Source organism: Cricetulus griseus, chromosome 7 (assembly GCF_003668045.3).
Source record: "Cricetulus griseus strain 17A/GY chromosome 7, alternate assembly CriGri-PICRH-1.0, whole genome shotgun sequence".
Lineage (NCBI taxonomy): Eukaryota > Metazoa > Chordata > Mammalia > Rodentia > Cricetidae > Cricetulus > Cricetulus griseus.
Window position 1 is genome coordinate 130,587,436 of NC_048600.1, and position 24,780 is coordinate 130,612,215.

Here is a 24,780-nt window from a genome sequence, read left to right on the forward strand (position 1 = left end):
TGCCTAGGTGACTAGGAAGTGGATTCTAATGGGCACCTCCACCCATCTACTCTCCCACTGTCCTGGTTTGGTGGGCAGCCTGGCTGGCCGCCTTCCTTGAAGCCTTTGCTTGGGGGAGCCTCAGGAGTGCTGGCTGATGGGCAGTCCACAGGCCCTGGAGGCCCCATTCTTCATCCTGTCTAAACTGTTGAAATGGTCTGCACACTAATGCTCTTGGTGGAGCCCAGGCTGGCTGGGACGAGGTGTATCTTTCTAACTGCCCATGGACTCTCAGCAGTCCTCTAGCCTCGGCCTCACAGGTGCTGAATTAGGCAGGCACACCATGCCTGCCCAGCTTGGAATGGGCTTCTGTTCTAGGCCTCTGCCTGCCAGTCCCCTCTGGAGCTCAGGGTGGCTCCACGTGCTACCCTCCCTCGGCCGCCGCCCCAGGCTTGCCCAGTGGGAGCCGCTCGGGAAGCTTCCTGACAGACTGTTACCTTCCATGAAGAGCCCATACACGTAGGAGCCCTCTCGGGGAGGAGCAGTCATGTCCTCTCGGTTCTTCTTCGTCACTTCCACAGACAGACACATCTTGTCCAGGGGCCACTCATTTTTCCTGGCCATGGACTGCATGATGGCAGTGAGGAATGACTGGGGGTTGAAGAACCCAGCCAACCACACAGTGGTGGGCAGGGCGAAGTCTGTTGTCCAGGCTTCGAGCTCCTGGGAGGAAAAGTTGAGTTAGTTGCTGAAGGAAAGAAACCAAGGAAGGGGAGGGGTCTCGGCTGAGGCTGAGAGCCTGCAGCCTTCCCTGAGGGAACGGCTTGATACTGGACAGTAACCTGGGGCCCAGAAGCAGCTTTTGCTCTGGCCCTTGCTGCATAGAGAGAGGGGGCTCCTCCCTGTGGAGCTCTCCTGAGCTTTCTGCGCTCACTTCTGTTGTTTCCCTCCTTGGGAAGTCATGCTGCATGGTCTGAGGGGCTGAGCCAGGCCGTCCTGCCTGCTTGCAGTAGTGGCTGCTGGAGACTGAGGCTCCAGGGTCCTGTGACTTACCCTGATTCGCTGCAGCAGGTCGGCGTACCAAGCTGCCAAGCCCATCATGGAGGGGTAGGCCCGGGCCACCCATGTATCAGGCACAGTGTCATAGAACAGAGCCGTGGACAGGTCTTCCATGTCTGTTGTGATGGTCAGTTCACCCTAAGGGACAGTGTCAGGTTTTGGAGGATGGGTGTGGTCAGGATAGGGAAGATCCCTCACTGGATGCCCCAAGTTGCCAGCACGGCATGGCTCTCTGTGGCACCTCCAGAGATCACGGCCGGGCAATAGCCAACCCCCATGGCCTGTACTTGGAGGGCGCAGGGTTACAGACCAGGGAAGGGAGGGGTTAGACAAGAGTCAGTCACCCAGCAGTCTCCCGGGGCCAGGCTGCTGCTGTTCTCTGCTGACTAGCCTGTGCCCTGGACGACTCCTGCACATGCAACACACGGTGTTTACCTTCAGCCCCAGGTTCAGCTCCTTCAGCGAGCGTCTCATCTCATTGGTGAGGATGTTCATTCTTTCACATTCTTGAAAGGCGACAACCACATAGGGGGTCTTTTCAGCCGCCTTGGCCATGATCTCAGCCATGTTAAAGGTCTCTGGAATCTTCTCAAGGATCTCGTCCAGTACAGCCTTAACCTGGAAGCCAGTGCCAGGCAAACTCTGGTTAGTACAGTATTCACCCAGCAGCATGGCGCGGAGGGGGAGTTGGGGGTGGAGGCGGTGTGTGCTCAGACCTGAGTTCACAGACCTGAGTTCGAGGGAAGAGGCTGGTAGGGTGGGGTAGTCAGAAACAGGGCTGTGGGGACATCAGGCAGGAATGCTGCAGCTTCTTGTCCCCTGCCCTAGTGGCCACAGGGCTCATTGAGCCCTCTGTGGGACTGTCCTATCACCCCCCCCACACACACACACACACAGGTGCATGACGGTCATCTGCCACCATCCACCAAGTGTGGCCCTGAACTTGAGACTGTTCACAGCCTCTGGAGTGCTGGGATTATAGGTGTGCACACCACACCTGGCTCAACAGTAGACTTCTGGTTTCAATCCTTAGGTCAGTAAAAATTCCAGACCCTGAATTGCAAGTAGGGACTTTTGACTGCAGTTTTGGCCTGCTTACTGTTTAGCCCCAAGCGTAGCTGAGGTGTGACTATCTTTCCCATGATGTAAGACAAAGTGGGGAAGGTGCTAGAGCCTCGGGGTGCCGCCAACGCAAGCCGGGCGAAGGAGCCGACACAGTTCTGACTATCTGTGCCCGGACTGTCCTCTGAGCTCCTTGTCCCAGGGGAGCCAACTTGCTGCACCCCACAGTTCTGTGCCCAAGGTGATAGGCCAGTGATGTCTACCGCCAGTTATAGACCACACCCTGGCCCTAGAATTTGTAGTTCCCAAGGCTGGGGGACAGAGTGTGCCCAGCTCAACAAGCTGCCCACGCATCCCCCCCCCCCCCCAGTCAGGGCTGCACTGTGCCTCCTCCTGCTCTAGGCCCTGCCTGTCCCTCTCTGGGGACATGGCCAGCCCTTACCTTTTCCTCACGCGACACCCCCGTGCCTGCCCCCGTACCTTTTCCTCACGCGACACCCCGTGCCCCCGTACCTTTTCCTCACGCGACACCCGTGCCTGCCCCCGTACCTTTTCCTCACGCGACACCCCGTGCCCGCCCCGTACCTTTTCCTCACGCGACACCCCCGTGCCGCCCCGTACCTTTTCCTCACGCGACACCCCCGTGCCCCTACCTTTTCACGTGCCCGCCCCCGTACCTTTTCCTCACGCGACACCCCCGTGCCCGCCCCCGTACCTTTTCCTCACGCGACACCCCCGTGCCTGCCCCCGAGTCTGTCTCTTTAGGTTGCATTTCCAGGACTGTGCGGAACAGCTTCTCTGAAGTGACCGTCAGGAAACCGATCTCTGCGTTGGGGTGCAGGCCGTACAGGTAAGGACTCTCGGGGGGCAGGTTCTCATCGATGTACTCATGGTAGCCCTGGAAAAGGGTGGTTTATGGGCGATTGGGGTCCACTGTCTTCTAGGGATTTCTCTCTCTCTCTCTTTTTTCACCTTGAGACAGGACTTCTCTGTGTGGCTGTCCTGGAACTTGCTCTGTAGACCAGGCTGGCCTCCAACTCATAGAGATTTGCCTGCCTCTGCCCTCTGAGTGCTGAGATTAAAGGTGTGCGCCACCGCCGCCCAGGTTCTAGGCATTTCTTAACAGCATTCAGTCCTGATAGTCACCTACTCTTTTCCCCAGATGTGATGGCACTCATTCCCACCTCCCTTCTCAGGGCCACACCTGCCACTCCTTGTTTTGGGTACCTGGATTCTTGCTTGGTAACTGATAGGCTATTTCTGTTGTTTTTGAGACCGGGTCTCCTGTAGCTCAGGTGGGCCTCAAACTCACTTGCTACCTTGAACTCCCAGGATCAGCCCTCCTCAGTGCTGGGATGATGTTACAGTTGCAGGCCACCGTGATAGGTTTATTCAGGCAGGGCTGGGAGATGGAACCCAGGGCTCCATGCAGGCTAAGCAAGCACTCTGCCCCAATTGTCCACACCCCTGGCACACGATAGGGCTTTTGGGGTGTGGGTGAGCCCCCACGCGGGGCCCCTTCCCTACCTTGTAGTCCAGGTTGGGGGGGATCTGAAACCCCGGCGCCAGCAGCACCTCCCCCTCCAGCATCTCCACACGGATGAACTCCATCAGGTAGGTCCTGCACAGCCGGCGGTCCCAGTCGTCCGTGATGTGGCCTCCGTACATGATCTCACCGAAAAGGTAGCGGAGATCATCCCAGGGCACCTTAGAAGGGGGAGGGGGCGGAACGTGAGGAGTGCCCCACCCCCAAATTTTGTCGTTCGTTCATTCGTGTGTTTCTGTCAGTGAGGTAAGATAGCTCAGCAGCGCCTGCTCCCGGGCTGCCTTCCGTTGGGGTCACCTGTGACCACCTACTTGCCAACGGTCATCTTTTTCCACTCCTGAACCTCAGTACCTGAGTCTCGGGCTAGTGCCTCTGAGACTCTGCGTTGGCTATGGTTTTAGGCTGCCTTGAGCTTCGTTTCCTCCTTCACAGGGACGTCTTGAGGGCGGGCTCCTCTGCTGGTGCCCTGGTGTCATGGTTCCCTGGCCTCAGCCATTAGTCTGAGTTCCATACAGCAGTTTGGTTCTGCTCATGAGAGTTGGTGTCGACCCCCACATCTTCCATCGCCCACAAGTCCAGTCAGTTACGTGTCTAATATGGACCAGTGGGCCACCTGGCCCATCTGGAACTGCTGTGGCCTCTGCTTATTTAGTAACCCTCTACCAGGAAGTAGCTGTCCCTTGTGGAGCTGTTCAGGTCTCTGTGGGAGTTGGGTGCTCAGCAAGTCCAGCCAGAGCCTTGGCTCCCTGGGCTTCCTGAAGAGATGTGTGCACTCACAGTTCGGCACCGGCTCTCCCATTGGCTTGGATGGACTTTCCACCCTATGTCTTCTTGTTTCCCTTTAGCCTACCCTCTGCTCAGTCCCACGTTGTCCCTCACCCTAAATCACTGGCCGAGACAAGCATGATCTTTCAAAGCCTGGTTCACATGTCCCTTTATCTACAGAGCCAGGCGCTTTGGTGTGTGGCCTGTTCCTGCTGCCCACAGAAACCTGAGGGAGGGAGTGCAGGAATCTGTGTCTGCATGATTTCATTGCTGGCAGCCACTTGACACACAGAGTTGGAGGATCCCTGACGTGTGACAGGTGAGTCGTCACCCCGACTCTCGGAGCTGCTATGAGAGCAGTGTTGCCATAGGACTCAACGCCCACTCAGCCGACCGCAGCTTACACACGTGCCGTTTTCCCAGGGGTGGTGGCATTTCTGTAACCACCACCTTTCCCTGCCTGAGAGCTTTTGGTGGAGTTTTGGTGAAATTATTGGACTTAGTTAACCATTTATATGACTTAGTTTTGTGAACTTTCACTTAAAACACAAGTGTGCTCTGAATTCTCATTTTAAAGAATCGTGTGTTTGTGAGAGAGGTGTGCACTGTGCATGTGTAAGCTGGTAAGCTTGTGCGTGTGAGGGCCAGCACGTTCAGTGGAGTTGGTGTGGAGGTCAGAGGACCACCTTGTTTGAGACAGGATCTCTTTACTACTGTGTACCCCAGGCTAACCGACGCTCCAATTTCTGGAGCATCCTGTCTCTCTCTGTAGGAGTGCTGAAATTATAGGTGTGGACCACCATGTCTCACTATGTGGGTGCCGGGGATCTGAGCTCACCTTGGGGTTGGCTTCCAGATAGTTGTAGAGCACATTGATGGAGATGGTGAGGTCCCCATTGTTGAAGGGGTATGACCGGTTCCAGCCCTGGGCACCAAACTTGCGCCTCTCGGCTACGACGGCATGGAAGTAGCACAGGGCGAAGAGGATACACTTGAACTCAATCTCCTTGGTGCACATTTCCAGGGTGTCCTGTCAGGTGGACAAGAGGAAGCCAGGAGGGACGATGGCCTCAGCTCTGTCTCTGCCAGCATTGACTGACCCCATCCAACTGCTCCCCTACAGCAGCCCTGGGGGGGGGGCATCTGAAGACCCAGGGAGGGCAATGCAGGGTTATTTCCCCAGGAAATCCACACAACGGTGTTCCTGGCTTATGTGTTTTCCTGTGTGATATACATTTTGTGGTTGTCTTTGGGTCTTGTCACATACGAGGCTGGCTGGAACTCACAATCCTGTGTTGGTCTTGTGGACGCTGAGGTTACATGCATGGCCACCATTAATATATAAACTTAGTGTTCTGTGAAGGTGTGTGCCGTGGTGTGTGGATGTGTGTACACACGCATGAGTGTGAGTGTGTAGGTCAGAGTCAGTTCTCTGCATCCTGCATGCCCACTTGTAGATTCTAGGCATGGAACTCAAGTTATCACGATTTTTGGTGACAATCTCCCTCACTGGCCCTCCAATTTAGTTTTTAATCATGCTCTTAGTGTACTCCTATTTATTAAAAAGATGGTGGCCATGCGCTGGAGTGGACCTATAGTGCCAGTGCCCGAGAGGCTGCAGGCAAAGGCCCCCTGTCCCTGCCCCATGGTGTCCCACCCATCTGCCACCCACAGACCTCCGCCAGAGTAGAGCTGACCGTGTGCTTCAGTTGTGTGTGGCCTGCGGTGTTCATCACCACCCTGTGCACTGAGGGAGGAGGATAGCCTCGACCATCGGATAGCATCGTCCTGTGTGCTTCCCATGTCCAGGGAGCACAGCCACACTCCTCACCGGATTGTCATCTGCCAGCCTAGGTCACCGGCTTCCCATCAGTTGTCCCTGTACTGCCATGTGCTTTTTACCTTCAGCTGTCTAACAGTCACACTTTGATGGTGGCGTGCCCTTTGAAAGCAGGTTGGGAATGGTTTGTAGAGGATTCATAGTTCGTGTATTAAGTGAGATACGGGAGTATCTTTCTGGGTAGGTGTGTGTGTGTGTGTGTATGTGTGAGTGTGTGTGTGTGTGTCTCAGGAACCACTGGTAATGACAGGCTGACCTGCCAACTGACAGGGTCCTGAGGCTGATCAGAGGCCATGCTGTGACCATGGCTTTTTGGGGGCGGCTGGGGTGGGATAGTGGGCGAGTTTGCCCAGTCTTCGGGGACATACTTTAGTGTGACTTGCGTGTGTGAGTGTGCTGGTGAGGTGTATGTAGGAAGCAGGGATGGAGAAATCTCTGGAACTCAGATGCAAGTCTTGGCCTCAGGGCCTGTTTCCTTTGCCTGGCTGGGGAGAGCCACGCGGTCTCTCCCTCCTTACCTGAGTGAAAAGGTCCAGGGCCTTGTGCAGGTTGGCGTACATGCCCGTGGGTGGCTCGTTGGTGATTTTGATGGCGTTCTCCAGGATGCCCTGGGGGATGATGTGTGCCTCCGGGGTGGGGGCGGGCTCCGCGCTGATGAACACCCGGTAGTCCTCGTGGCTGCCGGAGCTGAAGCGCTCCACCTTCTTGTCCAGGGTGCTCAGCCATCTCGCCACCAGGTGAATGTTCTGCAGCGGGGAGCCTGCCTCAGGCCTGGGTGGACCCCTGCTGCACCCCAGCACAGCCACGCCCCTTAACAGCACCCTGAGCAACACCCAGGAAGGTTCTGGCTGCCCTATGCCAACCCTGTTTGACCTGGCTGGTTAGGAGCGTCCCTGAAACTCAGCCTTGGGATGAACCTTGTCCCTTGTCCCCCTGGGCTCTCGGCATGGACAGCGTGGTCTCCGGAACTCCTCTAGGAGCTGGCGGGGGGGGGGGGGAGTCTGCAGAGGCTCCATGCTGAGGAAGGGTGGGGGAGGTTCTGTCCCTTCCCCAGTGACATGGCCATGGTGTCAGAGGACCCCTCACCTGCAGAATGACCCAGTGACCTTTCTCGGCAGCCACGTCCAGTGCATTCTCGGCCACCACCTCTTGTCCTTGACCCAGGGACACGTTATGGAGTTTCCCATTGTCTATGGTAAATCCCAGTCTTTTCCCTAAAGAGGGGAAAAACAGGAAAAGCACAGGGGTGATTCACAGCAGTGGTTCAGGCCCTGCGTTCCACAGCCAGGAACACCATACACCTCCCATCTTGTTTATTGTGGGGAAAACACATCCAGTAACATGACCATGCTTCAGCCATCTGCAAAGGTGTGGCCCAGGGACATGCGGGAAACCAGTCATGCTGTGCAGCTGTCCTTCTGGCACCACCATCACCACCCCAGAATGTCTTGTGACCTTGAGCAGTGACTGTCCTCCACTCCCTCTGCCTGTGGATCCACCTGTCACGGACATTTTATGTAAATGGGGTCACACACTCTGAGACCTTTGCCACTGGCTTGCATGAGCCCTGCGCTTTCAAGTTCCATCCATGAAGTACATGAACTAGGGTGGACTTGGTTCATGGCAGAGGAACAGCTCATAGACTATCTGGCTACATTGTCTCTATCCGTGTGTGTGTGTGTGTGTGTGTGTGTGAGTGTGTGTGTGAGTGTGCATGTGTGTGAGTGTGTGCGTGTGCGTGTGAGTGTGTGTGAGTGTGTGTGTGAGTGTGTGTGAGTGTATGTGTGAGTGTGTGTGAATGTGTGTGTGTGTGAGTGAGTGTGTGTGTGTGTGTGTGAGTGTGTGTGAGTGTGTGTGTGTGAGTGTGTGTGAGTGTGTGTGAGTGTGAGTGTGTGTGTGAGTGTGTGTGTGTGAGTGTGAGTGTGTATGAGTGTGAGTGTGTGTGTGTGAGTGTGTGTGTGTGAGTGTGTGAGTGAGTGTGTGTGTGAGTATGTGTGAGTGTGTGTGTATGTGAGTGTGTGTGAGTGTGTGTGAGTGTGAGTGTGTGAGTGAGTGTGTGTGTGAGTGTGTGTGTATGTGAGTGTGTGTGAGTGTGTGTGTGAGTGTGTGAGTGTGAGTGTGTGAGTGTGTGTGTGTGGTGGACAATTTTGATTGTCAGCTTGACTGGGTATAGATTCAATATAGAACCTCCCTTCTAGATATTTCTATGAGAAAAAAGAAGGAAGGCTCACCCTGAACCTGAGTGTACCATCCAATGGGCTGGGGTCCAAGGAGAAGCGAGCCGAACCCCTGACTGCAGATGCAATGTGACCAGCTTCCTCAGCTGAGGCTCCTGCTGTGGTCACTTCCCCGTCACAATAGCCTGAACCCTCAAACTGTACCCAAATAACCCCTTTTAAAGTTACTTTTTTGTTTGTTTGTTTGGTCCTAGCTGTGATAGAAGTCACCCGGGCAGGGCTGTTTCCAGTTTTTGCTTGTGAGAGAATACATATGGGAAGGTCTCTTAGGCCTTCTGAGGCTGTTGGTGGCAGCATGAACACAATCATCTTGGGGAGGAAAGGGCTTATTTGGCTTTCACATCCCAATCACAGTTCATCATGAGGGGAGTCAGGGCAGGAACTGGAGCACAGGCCGCCGCGGAGGAGCCCTGCTCACTGGCTCGCTCAATGCTCTCCCTTACCTGCGGCACCCCGACCACCAGCTTAGCCTCGCCTCACCCACAGTCCCACATCAACCACCAACCAAGACAATGCCCCACAGGCTTGACCGCAGCCAATCTGGTAGGGGCATTTTCTCACGGTCTCCTCCTCCCAAACGACTTTAGCTTGCGTCAGGCTGACACAGAACTAGCCGGGGCGGAGGCTTATCAGTGGACCTCCTTTCTAAGCCTTTGGGGACAGACCCAGTCTCAGACTAGAAGATGCGTGGCCACCCTGGGTACACAGTGACCCCTCTGCTTCCCGCTCCTCATCCCACACTGGTAGGCTTGCCATTTCTCTACCCCGGCAGCGCCCCTGGCCAGTTTCTCCTTTTGGTCTAGCTGTATGCATGGGAGTTTGGGGTCTCTCTCTGTGGATTTGTACCGCACTTCCACAGGGCCCCACTTCTGCAGCTGTGCTTACCCAGGGCCTCCACGTCCTTGAGGGGGTCCACCCCGGGGGACAGGATAAAGAAGATCGGCGTGGAGGGGCTGCTCTCCTTGTAGGACTTGGAGAACTCCAAGCTCCGGCCCTCCACAAACTTACTGCCCATCTTTTCTTCCACAAAGTTCCTGAGGGGAAAATACTCTGTGGGACCACAGGCAGCTGGGCCCTGCTCAGGACCAGGCTGAGTGGGTGGCGTTGGTCTGGGTGGGTGGGACACTCTGGGGGGACTTGCTCTGAAGAGATCAAGGGGAAAGGAAGTGGCCGCTTGACTTTTTTTTGGGGGGGGTGGGGGGGACAGGTCCTGGAGTAGTCCAGTAGCCCAGACTGACTTGGTATTTGCCATGTGGCTATGACCCTCCTCCTGCCTCCACTTTTCAAGTGCTGGAGTTACAGTTTTCTGGGTGTCACCGTGCACAGTTTATGCAGTGCTGGGGCGTGAACCCTGGGCTTGGTGCATGCTTGGCAAGCACTCTACCCGTTTGAACCAGGGTCCTTATCTTACTCAGCAGTGTGTTCCTCCTTCAATCCCAGGCAATGGCATGAAGGGACTCCAAGGTCTATGTGGGATATTGAGGGGAGGACCAAGCTCTGTGCAGAAGGTGGCTTTAGAGCCACCAGAGTCCCTCTTTCTAACACAGACCCAGAAGTTCCCCGATCCCTTGGGTGGTCTTCTCATGCCATCCAGTGCTTGGGGGTGACCTTTGGATTTCAGTGTCTGCATGTTTTCCTCCATCATAGGTGGCTAACAGTCTAAGTCTCCTGAGCTGGTGAGGCACTTTGGCCCAGTGCCGGCTTTGAAAGCAGGACCATGGCTGTATTCCTGTGGACTTGTTCCCAAGTCCTGATCCTGGCCCTGTCTTCTTCCAATCAAGAAAAACAAAACAGAAAAGTGCCTCAAGTAGTGAGGAAACTGTGTCAGGGCCCTGCTTTGCCAGAGGGGAGTTCTGTGGGGATGTAAGTGGGGTTGAGGAGACCTGGCTGTGTACTGGCTGCGGGAAAGAGCCCATCAAAGCCTGGGCCCTGGGGTCCCCTGTGCTAAGTCCCTCCCTATCCTTAGCCCAACCCCAACCTGCACCTGGGAGGGCTCAGGTCTTAAAATTACAACTCTTCACTTAATGATTGGCATCTAATTGACACTAAATTTAGGCACAGAGAGTCGTGTCCATGTCGTTCCCCTCCCCCACCCCCACCCCCACGCTGATGGCCTTTCTTTTTCCTTTTTCCTTTCCTCTTTCAACTCTAGAGCCCAGTGTGGGAAACCCTGCTTTCTCATCCTGTGTCACAGAGTGACCCACCACACCGGCCTGTGTGGCCAGCAGTCCTGCTGTCTCACACCCTGAGACACCAAGAGTCAACAAGAACCTAGGTGAGGATGTCCTTCAGTCTTCGCCTGCCAAGCATGTACTAGGCCTGTGGTTTGATCCTTAGCATCGAATAAAACTGGGTGGGTGGTACACACCTGTGATCCTAGCCCTCTGGAGGCAGAGACAGGAGGATCAGAAGCTCCAAGTCCTTAACTACATAGTAAGTTGGAGTTTAGGGTCAGCCAGGGGTGCTTGAGACCAACCACAGCTAAAACATAAAAGAAGGAACTCCTCTCTCAGGTCAGAGCACCTCACCCAGTGGCCTGCCACAGCAAAGGGGCCCCACTGAGCTCTGACCCTGGTAGACTGAGTTCCAGGGTAAACCGAGGCAGGGGCGAGGGGGGTGCTGAGGCGTGCTCACTTGACTGCGTAGGTCATGCGGTCTGGCCTCATGCACCGCACCATGCACAGCTTTTGCAGCGCAGTCTTGTTCTTCCACTCCTTGGGGAAGACCTCCTTCTCCGGGGCTTCTGACTCTACCAGTTTTTTCCACCGCTTGGCAGAGCCCTCGATGTCATTGTCCAGGTTTTTGAACTCGTCCATTTCTGCCAGGGCCTAAATCAGATACGGCACTTCAGGGACCACACAGGTCCTGAGTCAGGTGGGCACAGTCCCCAGGTGGCCCTTGGAGGACCCTGGGGAGAGGCCTCAGGGAGGCCTCTGGGGAGGGTGACAGAGTGACCTGTTATTAAGGCCACAACGATTCTTCCCGTCAACTGCAGGTCAAGCTTCTGTGGAGGGTGTATGTGGCCTGGGGGCTCCTTCCCTCCAATGAGGGAGTTGTCAGGGCTATCCCACCTCAGCCCACTGCCTTCCTCAGGTCCCTTTGGATTGAAACCTGATACCAGGGACCTGAGGGCTCTTGGCAACGAATCTGGGAACCTGAGGAGTGACCAGACCTAGAACAGGGCAGGGCATAGGGATGCTAGCAGGCGCAGGGTGGCCTGGGACTTGTTGCAGGTCCCCATGGGTGCAGCTCTCCTGGACCTAAGCAGGCCAGTGGAGACTGATGATGCAAGCACAGAGCTGTCTGTGAGCGGCGGTCATGCTGGTGTCCACCCTTCTGGCCCCGTCACCCGCTGTGCAGCACAGGTGTCCTCCTCCCTGGTTGGAAGGGGTTCGGTACTGAGTTCAAGGACCCACCTTGATCCCGCCCCAGCTCTGGTGCTGCAAGAAATCCACAGGTGATACGACGCCTGCCTTGAAAGGGAACCGCAGGAGGAAGTCCAGCTCCATGGGGTTCAGCTCTTTCTTCATGGACAGCACCTGTGGGCAGGGGGGCCTGGGGCTCAAGTGCTGCTCTCGTTTGCTTGCTTTTTTTTTTTTTTTTTTTTTTTTTTGGTTTTTGCATGTTTTTTTTTACATTGGGGTGAAACACAGAAAACACGTTTTACTCGCACTAAAGTGCATTAGGCAAGTGGCATTAGTACACTCACAAGGGTATACAGATACAAGTTAGTTCTAGAACATTCCCACCAGCCTAATAGAAAACACCCTATCTACTAAGGAGGTCCCAGGCTACAGGAATGTGTATTGTAGATAGCTGTGCTGCAATTCAGATGTCTTCCATAAGCAACCTGCATTGGGATCTGTGTGTGTGAGAGAGAGAGAGAGAGACAGACAGACAGACAGACAGACAGACACAGAGAGATAGCGGGTCCATGGGTCCACTATGTAGCCCTGGCTGACCTGGAGCTCATATAGACCAGGCTATATGAACCCACAGAGCTCTCTGCCTGCTTCTGCCTCCTAAGTGATAAAATTAAAGGGGTGCACTGTCATACCTGGCCTATAGTGGGATCATGACCCCCAGGACAGCAGTTGTGGGATACAGGGCCAGCTGATAGGCAGTCAGGACATGGAGGCAGTACAAAGATTGTGCCATCTTGGGGAGATGTTCATTATGAAGGGAGCCCACCATGTCCTCTTCTCTCATGCCAGCAAGACGCTGATACCAGATGCTACACCTGGACCTTGGTCTTTCCAGTCCCCAGAACCACAAGACAATGTTCTGTCTCCTTGGGCAGTGCTTTCAAAAGGGACTGAGGCTATTGTCCATCTGTATCCATCCATCCATCCATCCATCCATCCATCCATCCATCCATCCTTCCATCCATCCATCCATCCATCCATCCTTCCATCCATCCTTCCATCCTTCCATCCTTCCTTCTTCCCATCCATCCTTCCTTCAGTCCATCTGTATGTCCTCCCCTCCTTCCCTCCCTCTCTCCCTCCCTCCCTCCCTCCCTCCTCCTCCTCCCTCCCTCCCTCCCTCCCTCCCTTCCTCCCTCCCTTCCAGGGCCTAGCTATGTTTCACAGCTGATGCTGACTCCCTGGCTCAAGGGCTCCTCCTGTCTCAGCTTCCTGAGCGCCCAGTCTCTGAGCTCATGCTACATGCCTTACTGAGACAGGCTGTTTAGCCAACTGTACAGAACACAAACCTTTCAGCAGGACTTCTGGCACATGTATGCAAAAGTCCTTCCTCGGAATAGCTATGAATCTGTGTGTGTGTGTGTGTGCGCGCGTGCGTGCGTGTGAATGGGCACACATGCTCCTGTGTGCATGCATTACATGCAAGTGGAGGCCAGATGTCAAGCCTGGGCTCATTTCTCAGGAACTGTCCACCTTATTTTTTGAGACAGTTTCTCTCCCTGGGAGCTAGGGCTTGAAAATTAGGCTAGATTGAATCATTTCCCCGGACCTATGTATTCCTTTACTGTTTCTTCGTGCGTGCGTGCGTGCGTGCGTGCGTGCGTGCGTGCGTGTCTAACAATGCATGTTGGAGGCCAGAGTACAACTTGAGGGAGTTGGTTTCCCGCCTTCTACCACTAGGGGCCCAGGGCTGGCTTTGCAGAGGTGCCCTTACGCAGCACTGATAAACTGTTAGGAGATTTCTCTGTACAAAGTCTCTGTAACCTCCCTTCACCCATGGTGCTTCCCTGGTGTCCCTGATTATAGCACCCGGAATGGCCCCCACCAGACACCTCGGGCATTACTATTGCCTGGGAAGCAGGTTAAAAGCTCGTTTGGAGGCCAGGGTGTGACTCAGTCCACAGCGTTTGCCCAGCATGTGGGAAGCCCTGAGTTTTATTCCAGGTATGGTGGTGCACACCTGCAATACCAGCACTTGGGAAGCAGAGGCAGGGGGATGGAAATGCAGGGTCCTCCTAGGCTTTGTAGCCATGAGCTGGTGTGCCTGAATCCATGCATGCAGCCTGGATGGGGCTCCTGAGAATCTGCACTCCCGGCACAGCCTGGGAGCCCCCAGCTGCAGGTGCATGGGACAGCAGATTGAGGACAAAGGCAGTGTGATACCTGGAAGGTGACTTGAGCCAAGAAGATGAGTTTGTCCCGCTCAAAGAGCCCCCGAGCCGTGTACATAAACACAGAGTAGGTGATCTCGTCCGTCAGGTTCATGACACGCTGCTTCACCTCCTCGGCAGGCATCGTGTTCTGGATGGCTTTCTCGAACACCACGTTGAAAGCCTGGGGAGTGGCCAGTGTGAACCTGGGGGCTCTGCAGCTATAGCTGCAGCCACTGGCAGCTTCAGACTAATTCTGACTGGGGCACTGGGGAGAGGTGGGGTGGAGGAAACTTCTTCTCTGGCATCACAAGTAGGCTTCTCCAGCACCCTCTGGTTCCTGCTGCCCCACGTGCTATCTGACCTGGGCTCCCATGAGGGACCTGCACCCAGTGTGGCTGACCTTGAGTGAGAGCCTGCACCCAGTGTGGCTGACCTGAGTGAGAGCCTGCACCCAGTGTGGCTGACCTGAGTGAGAGCCTGCACCCAGTGGGCCTGACATTGAGTGAGAGCCTGCACCCAGTGTGGCTGACCTGAGAGCCTGCACCCAGTGGGCCTGACCTTGAGTGAGAGCCTGCACCCAGTGGGCCTGACCTTGAGCGAGAACTGGTAGATTGGGTTGATCTTGTTGAGGTCGTTCAGGATAAAGTACAATAGGGAGGCCCGTGCTGCAGCTGGGCGGTAGTTCTCTCGAGCCTCGTTGATCTTCGATTCTGTGATTTTTGCCTCTTGGACCTTGGAACAGATAAAAGGGGCTTGGAGGGAACTACCTGGAAGACAAGTCACTCACAGGAGGGCCCCACCCTGTCCCAGCCCTTCATTCCTTCGAAGCCCCCCAGAGAGTCTTCAGACAGCAAGGCGCTGGCTCTCCCAGTCTGTTATCCTGATAAAATATCTTGACAAAAGTTATTTAGCAGGAGGAAGGGGTTTATTTGGCTCGAGGTTCCAGGCTACAGCCTGTTACTGTGGGGAAGTCAAGGCAGGAACTTCGAGCATCAAATTCAAAACCAAAAACAGGAAGGGCGAATGCTTGCTGGTTTGTGCAAATACTCAGCTAGCTTTCTCTTTACTTACACTCTTTGGGACTCTGTCTAGGGAATAGTGCCACCGACAATGGGCTGGGTCTTCCCACGTCAGTTACCTGTCAAGCCTGTCCCCCACAGACACGCCCAAAAGGCCAACCTGGTCTAGATAGTTCCTCATCACGGCTTTCTTCTCAGTCAAGTCACATGAAATCATGACAGGCACCCAGGTGGACTTATGCAGCAGGCTGCAAGCCTTCTGTGTGCTGGGTGGCCTGAGAGGCTGGGCCTACCTTCTCCTCAATCTCATTGGCTGTGTGCTTGGTGGTCTCCAGGTTTTCCACCAAGGCAGTGTCTCCCAGAAAGTTCCCCGATGCAGCCGACAGCCGGGCCAGGAGAGAATCCTCCAGCTCTTTGAGCACTATCTTGAACTCATTCTGAGATTTGGTGAGGCTTGCCTACAGAGGTGGCAGGGACCAGGGGCAGGGCAGCATTAGCCGGGGACCTGGTCTCACCTCTGCTGCCAGGGCTGTCTAGAGTGGAGGCCCAGGAGAAATGACACCCAGCATGCAGGGCGTCCACGGAAGTGCCATCCCCCACTCCGGGCTGTCAGGCCTCTTGCTGTGGTGACAGAGTGTGTGTGTGTGTGTGTGTGTGTGTGTGTGTGTGTGTGTGTGTGTGTGGCTGAGGCAGAGTTGGGGAAGCAGCTGATACACAGCTGGGTGTGTATAACCTCCTCTGCAGACCATGTGTGCATTCCTGCATGCACGTGTGTGCATATATGTGTGAAAGCCAGAGCCTCAGGCTCAGTTTACCTTGTTTAAGATGGAGTCTCTTATGGGGATCTGGGGCTCGCCCTTTAGGCTAGGCTATCTGGCCAGAGAGTTCCCTAGACCCAGAGAGTCTCTGCTTCCCCAGCCCTAGGATTACAAGTACATGACAGCCTTTTCTGGGTTTGGGGAGGGGGTCAAACTCAGGTCTAGCATGAAACTGGTCTGGGGACCTGCTTTGACCTTTAGGACGATGAGCCCCTGGTGTTAAGTGCATTGGCTGTTGATTTGGAACTGAGTTAGGGGCTGGATGAGGAGAGTGCCGGGGAATGGGGAGGGAGCTTAGAGACATGGCCCAAGGTGACCCTCATGCTGATGTCTGTCACAGGCAGTCAAGTCACCTTGAGCTGTTCGAGATCCGGGCGCTCTTTGGCCACCACTGCGGCCAGCAGCTGGTCCTCGAGCCCGTCCCTGGTGACCAGGAAGTTGATGAGTGTACACTGTGCCTGCATCTCGGGTTTGTAGTGGGGGTTGAAGTACTTGGTATGAAGGATCAGGCGGAAATTGGGGTGGTACTCCACTTCCTTGTCACCAATCTTGATGAACCTGGCAGGTGAGGAGCAGAGGCAGGGGGAAGTTTAACCATAGGGTCCCTTTGCACCCTAGCCTGGCAGCCCACTCGCCTCTTCCCCACACTCCAGGGAGGCCACTGGCCACTGGAGGCCATGTCTATCCTTTCCTCTGGTGGCCACTTTGTCTACACAGGCGTTCATAAAGTTGCCTGCAGCCCACGCTTAGCTGAGTGCCTGGAAGAACAGCCAGCTCTCCTCATGGTCAGCACTGAACACCGCATGTGTCAATTGTTGTAATTTTAAAAAGCTGCACGAGAGAGCTCATGTTTTTTTTTTTTGTTTTTTTTTTTTTTGAAAAGGGAATGGGAAAAGTGGGGGAGGGGAGGAGACTGGCCTCTGGGGACAGGAGCAGCAGAAGAAAAGAGAGGCAGAGAGGGGTGGGGGATAGAGGTGAGGCAGAGAGAGAGAGAGAGAGAGAGAGAGAGAGAGAGAGAGAGAGAGAGAGAGAGAGAGAGAGAGAGAGATGAAGGGAGGCGGGCAGGGCTTTTAAAGGGAACATGGTGAATGTGCACAGGTGGCGCTCTTAGTGGCTGCAGCTGACGGTATTTCCTGTCAGAACCCCAAGGGCAGGTCCAGTACAGACGCTTGAGTGCTAACACCAATTACCCTCTGCCAAGCACCCCTGGAGTTGTGTACCACTGTGGGTCACCCTTCCTAGGCTCTGCTCCCCCTTCTTCCCTGGTTGAACTCACTTCTTGGGGCAGCCCCCTGCAGTCCTTGGGTGTCAACAAATCAAGTCCGGTCTTTATCAGACCCCAAGACATCAGGGTGTTCACCCCACTCCTATTCTGGCGTTCTGAGCACACCAGAGCACCGGCAGTTGGCTCCTGTCTGCACTATGAGTTGCTTTTACTTTCTTTGTGTTATAAAAACAACTCAATGTGGCAGATCCAGTCACTGGGAGATTATGCAGCCATGAAAAGGAGTGTGATACCACAGATGCTAAAGCATGCATGACCCTGACAACGTGACACCAAGTGGAAAGAGAGCCAGGCACCAAACGGAAGCCACAGGGATGGAAAGACGCTTAGCGGGTGTGGGTAGGGTGAGGGGTTTCCTTGTGGGATGATTAAAATGTGTAATTCGACGAGGTGATAGTTGTACAACATGGTAAATGTGTTAACCGCCCTCGAAATGCCAGCTTTATTGCAATCATGTTTCTTAGAATTAAAAGTGTGTGTGTGGAGGGGGCCACATACCAGGCGGTAGTGCACACTTCTAATCCCAGCACTTGGGAGACAGGGCGGGTGGATCTCTAAGTTCGAGGCCAGCCTGGTCTACAGAGAGAGTTCCAGGACAGCCAGGGCTACACAGAGAGACCCCATCTCGAAAAACAAAACAAAACAAAACAAACAAATGACAACAACAACAGAAAACTGTAGTGGGGCCAACCAGATGGCTCAGTAGGTAAAGGACTTTATGCCAAAGAAGTTTGACACTTTGAGTGCAATACCTGGGTCTCATATGGTAGAATCCAACTTCCATAGTTGGCCTTTGACCTACATAGCCTGTGGCATATACACGAATGCCACTCGCGCACACACGTATGCATACACACACATGTATGCACGCACACTCTTGCACACATTGTGATAGCAGAAGGGTAACATGTTGGGAAGAGAAAACCATCCAAAGGACGTGGGACAAGAGGGGATAATGGGGGAGGCAGGGATATAACTGTCAAAGAATTTTTGAAAGCCTCAAGATTTTCAAATGCATAGAGAGAGAGAGGGAGAGAGACAGAGAGAGAGAGAGAGAGAGAGAGAGAGAGAGAGAGAGAGAGAGGAGAGAGGGAGGGGCGCTGTATTAAGGAGCCCACACATCAGCTGGTCCCCCCTCCCCCCACCGCCCCACCCACTGGGTAGAGCTGGCTGCTCTAGTCCCCTCAAGCATTGGCTCCCTTCAGCCTTCTCAGCATTTAGTGAAGGGAGGCCCTTCACTGTGCTCCCCTGTCCCGGGGCTGCCCCAGGAGGGGTGGGTTTGCTTTGGGCTGGGATGTGGGGGTAAAATGTCTTACTTTCCCTTCTTGATGGTGTTTCTACCCAGCAGCGGGTCGAGCACAGGGTCAACAGTCTCGCCGATGTTCTCAATGAGTAGGATGTCACCATCCGAGATGGCATGCTCGATGATGTCCAGGTAGCTGGGCATACAACAGAGACGAGGCATGGCTTAGAGGCCGTAGGAAGCACAGCCTATTCTGAAAGGTGGCCCTGGCCCTCAAGGAAGGAAGTGTCCAGGGAGGTCCCCAGGGAGTTAACTCCAATTCCTCCTTCCTCACTTCTCTGTGTGGGCTTGCAGATTGGGGGTTGAGACCTTTGGAGTGAGAACTTGGGGGCTGGGGGTGGGAGGGGTCTTTGGGCTGCAGAGCCCAACATTTTTCCCTGCTCTGTTCTGGGCCTGTTCTAGGGCGCCCACCAGGAAGCTGCCTGGAAGCCACTGTCACCCTGGTGCTCATGGTTTTTGTTTCTCTTGTGGTAGCGGAATGTAAACCACACAAGAGATGAGAGACCAGCCCAGAGCCTCTGGGGCAGACAATGGCCAAGAGGACACAGAGAGCCGGGTCCAGGTCCCCTCCCCTGTGAAGAGGAGATGGGAGAAGGGCCTGGTTTGATTCGCAGCTGTTGGGCCGGCATTTGTGTTTGTGTGTTTGCAATCTTGTTAGCAGACTAGTGAGTCAGCTAGCAAATGCTCAGGGCTCAAGCCCTGTGTGAAAGCAAGCCTGGGGCTGCTTCCTGGGCCCCCAGCTATCCCATAAACACAAAATTCCCAAGGCATGTGTGCATACATAGGACCTGGCCATCACCCAGTTGTCACTCACAAGGCCTGAGGTGCTTGTGACAATTCCTGCCACCTCCCTAGCCCTGCCCGGCACCAGCCGCGCACCTCTTCTGCCCCAGGCGGATGGCCTTCAGTTCATCGCCATATTTGTTTTTGATCCACTTGATGCCTTGAAGCTGGGCATCCACAATTAGCGGCCAGCGCTCTGTGTTGCATAAGATGGTGGCGTTCTCGGTGGACATGCGGTCGCTGGGCAGACCCTGGTTGTTCCAGGAGGCCACGTCGGCATCGTCTGTTAGCAGGGTCAAGGGGTCCAGGCCCTCTGTGATGGGGATCGGGACCTGCCAGGGGAGGAACCGCTCTTTATTTTTTGTTTTCTCTCTCTCTCCTCTCTCTCTCTCTCTCTCTCTCTCTCTCTCTCTCTCTCTCTCTCTCTCTCTGTGTGTGTGTGTGTGTGTGTGTGTGTAGCTTGGGCACAGTGGGCATTTGTGGACAGAGGTCAGAGGACAACTTGTAGGAGTTGGCTCTCTCCTATCATGTGAGTTCTGGGGATCAAATCCAGATTTTTTAGGGCTGGCTGCAAGTTGTCTTACCTACTAAAGCCATTTTGCCAACCTTTTGCCTTGTTTGTTTGTTTTTTTTCTTTTTATTTTTATTTCTGTGTATAGTGCTTTGCCTGCTTGTCTGTGTGCACCAAGTATATGTATGAGTTCTCAGAGGACAGAAGAAGACATCAGGTTCCCTTGAATTTGAATTATAGGTGGTTGTGAGCTGCCATGTGGGTGCTGGGAACCAAACCCAAGTCCTCTGCAAGAGCAGCCAGTGTTCTCAACCATGGAGCCCTCTCTCCAGGCCTACTTTGGTTTATGCTTTGAGACAGGGTCTCTTACTGAACCTGTTTGGTGAGTCTGGATGGCCAGCAAGCCCCAGGAACGTTTTCACTCCCATGTCCCTACACCAGCTCTGGGGGGGGGGGGCGTTTATAGGTGTATGCTGCAGTGCCTGGCTTTTTATTAATATGTAGGTGCTGGGGATCTAGACTCGGGTCCCATGTCTGCAACAGACACTTTACCGACTGAGCTCTCTCTCCAATGTGTCCTCAAGTTGGTACTGGTCACATAATTTGAAGATCAAACTGGAGGAGGCAGCGCTCACACTGCTTGCAGAAGCAGCCTTGTGGCATGCCAGAAATGACGTCAGTCCCAGCAGACGAGGCTGGCTGCACCTCAGTGAGGATACAGTGTGGCTGTGGCTGCCCTGGGGGGAGCCCCTGAGTCTCCCCAAGTCATGAGCACCCCTGTACTTCTTACCTTTAACTTATTTATGTAAGGGATCCAGAATTTTTCCATCAGCTCATTCCGGTATTTCTTGGTGAAGTAGCCCACGTAGGAGACAAAGGCAGAGATGAGCAGGACATCCCCACACAGGGTGACCCCCTGGTTCTTGAAGTTCTCCACTGACTCAGCCCAGCGCACATTTTCTGAAGCCAGTCCTCCCACAAGCCTGCAAGAGCCCATGGGACAAGGGGGGAGCGCCTGTGTGAGCTGGAGAGCATGGGGCTGGGCCCAAGAGCCGGCTGGTGTGCCTGTCTAAGTGGCCTGTCAGCCAGCGGACAAACTGCCAAATGGATTTGTGTGGACTGCAAGGTGACCTGGGAAATCTGGAACCAACACAATGTCACCAGTGCTTGCTTGGCTCCACAGTAGGAAGCTCTGGAGGAATTCACAGGAAACAAAAACCAATGTGCTTTGGTGATTCTGGGGGATGCTGAATCCGCCATGCTCTCTCTGCCCTGCACATTTGTGATCACATCCTTTTCCTAAGTGTGCTCCACTGGCAGCACACTTAGCAGGCACTGGAGTCTGGCTGAAAAACATGGTGACTATAGGACAGTGTAGCATCCAGAGGGCTGCTGGCCTTGGAGCAATGGGGTGTGAGGTGCTTCCTAGGCCACCAGCTGGAGGACTGGTACCCAGTTGTCCTAACTCGTGTCCTGTGGGTCTGAAAGTACTGCCCCAGCTTAATACTGTGTGCAGGTGCCATACCCAGAGAACTTCTTCCCAGTGGCTCAGAGGCTGTTCGGATTTTAGCTGATGAGGTCACCTCCTTCAGACAGATGATAGGTAGGGGTGCATCTGTGCCACCAGCTAAGGTGGCCTGGGAACTGCCCCTCAACCCCCGCAGATCTGCTGAATCATGCTGACAACAGACTATTCAATGGCTGCCACCCCCAGGATGGGAGAAAATAGCAGGTAGCCATAGAATGGAATCTGCCACTCCAACCTCAGAACCGAGCTGACCACCATGGGGGCTGTGATCCAAGTATGGTGGCTGAAGGCCTTCTGGGTGCCAGGCACCCCCCTGGACAGGGTGCCCTCGGGGCCAGGCACGGTGGGTGCACACCTGGGATCCCAGCATTTGGGAAGAAGAGTCAGGAGGATTACTGCAAGTTGGAGGCCAGCCTTGGCTATACAGTGAGACTGTCTCGACACGAAACAACAGAGCAGCGGCCATGGCTCAGTGACTAGAAGAGTGGCCTCGCAAACACAAGGCCCCAGGTTCAATCCCCAGGACTGCAAAAATCAAGTATGGTGGCACATGCCTGTAGCACCAGTGCTTGCAGAGGACAGGTGGGGGTGGGGTGGGGTGGGGTCAGAAGTTCAAGGTCACCCTCTGATATGCAGCAAGTTTGAGGCTAGCCTAGGCTACATGAGACCTGGTCTTGACAGCAGCCGAACCGTGCTGGGTTTCCAGGGCTTGGAGCAACAAGCTAACTTGACGGTGGTTCTCCACCGCCTGCATGTGGATGGATGTGGTAATGATTTTGATACTGGCCCTAAAATCGGTTTCTACCACACGGCTGCACTTTCCAGTGGGCCTGGCCCGAGTGTGCAAAGCACAGACTTGGGCTATATTTGATTCCTGGGACCAGCACTGCCCCGCCATCCAAATCCATGGCAGGGTGTAGCCGTCAAAAGTGAGTGTGCACAGACTACAGAGTGAGCTGTGAAACACGTGGCCCACGGAGACCACTGCAAGAGTGGCTTGTAGGACAGAGCTACCGTCTGTGGAAGAAACGGGGCCTCTGTCCCCAACACAGCTGGTTCCTTTCTCGTCAGCTGCCCAAACCACTGCCCCTGTTAACACCTAGTTATAGAGTGGGGGTCGGAGAGATCTGGTGTTGTAGGGATCCAGTGGTGCCCTGAGTGAATGTGTGTCGGTAACATGTTGTTAACATAGACACGGCCACTCATGACTGGTGCTCAAGCCCCCCAAGGTGAGGGAATGACTTCGGTGAAGTTCTCTGGTCCAGGTGTGAACATTGACAGTGTGTGCTGAGGTTGTAGCTTTTTGTGCCCCTCCTTGTGTAGTTACAGTCTGAAGACTAGGTCAACTGAGGTTCATTTTGGTGTTCCTGGGAGGCCTAGACGTCATTCCCCAAGGACACCAAGGACAAGTGCTGCCTGAGAGCAGGTGGCTCTGGACAGTGTCCTGAGCTAACTGGGAATTCTGCCTTCTGAGAGCATGTCCATTTTGGGGCCTTGGGAGATAGGAGGTGCAGCCATGGTGAGGACTAACCTGTTAGCCAATGAGATCACCCTGTTGGTGGCATCGGCCTCCTGCTGACACTTGATTTTCTCAGCTGTTGCTTTTTCAAAAGCTGAAGTCAGGTTGCTCAGGTTGGCATTGAGTTCCTGAAAAAATTAAGTTGGGAGATGTTCCCGGAAGCTCAGGGCCTGAAGACCCAAGCATCCCCGACAATCCCCTGGCGTGGTCTATGGTACCACCCTCTGCCTGTGCTTTCTCATGCCATTTAATAATTCATGGCTGCAGGCTGTGCCAATGTGTTTTAAACAGAAACATTGACTGGCAGGGTGTGGGAGGCATGGGTCTCACAGCGCACTTACTGCAATCTTGTTCTTGATCCGGGACAGCTTGTCCTGTGCCTCGGCCAGCTCGGCGTTGGCCTCCTCCAGGGCCTGCCTCTTGGGGGCCACATCGCAGTAGACCTCGTAGAAGCGCACAATGTTGATACACCAGGAGCACAGGCCTGCAGCGGCTGTGGACTTGGAGCGAATGAACTCAGGGTCAAAGGTGGGATTGCCTTGGTAGGGCCTGGAAGGAAACCATGGGTGTTAAGCAGGGCTAGGCCAGGACACAGGCCCTGGTCCCCACTCCCCATGCTGGCTCTGCATCTCAGGTTACCGTAGCCATGGTTACAGAAGCAGCACTGGGAAATACTAGTACTTCTTTCTTTCTTTTTCATCTCTGTGGTGTGTGTGTGTGTGTGTGTGTGTGTGTGTGTGTGTGTGTGTGTGTGTACAGGTCAAAGGTTAACCTCAAGTCAAGGGTTGTGCCTTGTTTTTGACACAGAGCCTCTAATCGCCCTGAAGCTCCTCCAGCTGCTAGGCTTGCTGATCAGTGAATCTGTGAATCTCCCTGTCTGCACCTCCCCAGGGCAGATGTTACAGGCACACCCAACAGGCATGGCTTTTTAGTTAGGTTCTGGGCTCAAACTCAGGTCTGCATACTTGTGCAGCAAGCACTTCTACTTACAGAGCAGCGCCCCCAGCACCCTCTCCTTTATTGAGCACTTTAATGGCTATTGGGGGGGGCTGTGGAGGGTGGGGAGAAGAAACTTGGCCTCTGTCGTTGTGGCCATGTCTCAGCAGGTAAAATCACTTGCTAGACAACAGAGCTTGATCTGTAGAGCTCATGTGAAAAAAGCCAGACATGGTGACCTGCACCTGCAATCCCAGCCCTCCCACTGTGACATGGGAGGCAGAGACAGGAGAAGCTTCAAGGCTCATGGGCCAGCTGGCCTGGAGTACACAGAGCTGGGGAAACGAGAGAGAGAGGAGGGGGGAGGAGAGAGAGAGAGAGAGAGAGAGAGAGAGAGAGAGAGAGAGAGAGAGAGAGAGAGAGAGAGAGAGCCTACCTTGCAGGCTGAGAGGAGGGAATTAACTCCCAAAGTTATCCCCTGACCTCCACGTGTGTGCTGTGGTGCCCAGACACCTGTATGCTCTCTTCTCTTTCCCCTTCCCCCCAACTTACATAAATGCAGATTAAAAAATTGGCCTGTCAAACAGAATTTGGGGTCCATTTTTCTCCTTTGTTCCTGGTGCCTCATATAGCTAATCTCATTCTAACTTGCCAGTGACGTCATTTATAGGCAAGAAGACTGAGATTAGGCACCTGTCCATCATAACCCTGAGAGGCAGTGATGGGACAGGACACAGAGCACTCTCAGGGGTGCCTGTGGCCTGTCCCACCAACAGGCTGTGCAACAGACTCACTGCTGCCTTGGCCATAGTCTGGCCAGACATGGGGAGGAAGAGATGCCCACAGGACAATGCTCACACAGACGCTCAGGAGTGGCCATGTCATTTCTATTTTACAGCAATATGATACCATGGACTGGGTGTGGTGGCACATACCTTTTAGCCCCAGCACTAGGGAAGCAGAGGCAGGTGGATCTCTGTGAATCGAGACCAGCCTGTCCTACAGAGCTAGT

General features: G+C 54.4%; 1 protein-coding gene across 1 annotated transcript in view; it reads right to left on the bottom strand.

The window, feature by feature from the left end:
• Positions 1 to 24,780, bottom strand: part of Dnah17 (dynein axonemal heavy chain 17) — a 110,801-nt gene that overhangs the window by 1,012 nt on the left and 85,009 nt on the right. Inside the window, 20 exon segments of the mRNA XM_035448176.1 lie at positions 477 to 702; positions 1,033 to 1,176; positions 1,474 to 1,656; positions 2,816 to 2,998; positions 3,628 to 3,807; positions 5,250 to 5,441; positions 6,770 to 6,997; positions 7,338 to 7,465; positions 9,374 to 9,522; positions 11,123 to 11,316; positions 11,905 to 12,027; positions 14,077 to 14,247; positions 14,658 to 14,798; positions 15,379 to 15,543; positions 16,257 to 16,461; positions 18,505 to 18,627; positions 19,371 to 19,606; positions 20,576 to 20,768; positions 22,845 to 22,960; positions 23,174 to 23,381. Of these exon segments, the coding sequence (XP_035304067.1) occupies positions 477 to 702; positions 1,033 to 1,176; positions 1,474 to 1,656; positions 2,816 to 2,998; positions 3,628 to 3,807; positions 5,250 to 5,441; positions 6,770 to 6,997; positions 7,338 to 7,465; positions 9,374 to 9,522; positions 11,123 to 11,316; positions 11,905 to 12,027; positions 14,077 to 14,247; positions 14,658 to 14,798; positions 15,379 to 15,543; positions 16,257 to 16,461; positions 18,505 to 18,627; positions 19,371 to 19,606; positions 20,576 to 20,768; positions 22,845 to 22,960; positions 23,174 to 23,381 (3,488 nt within the window).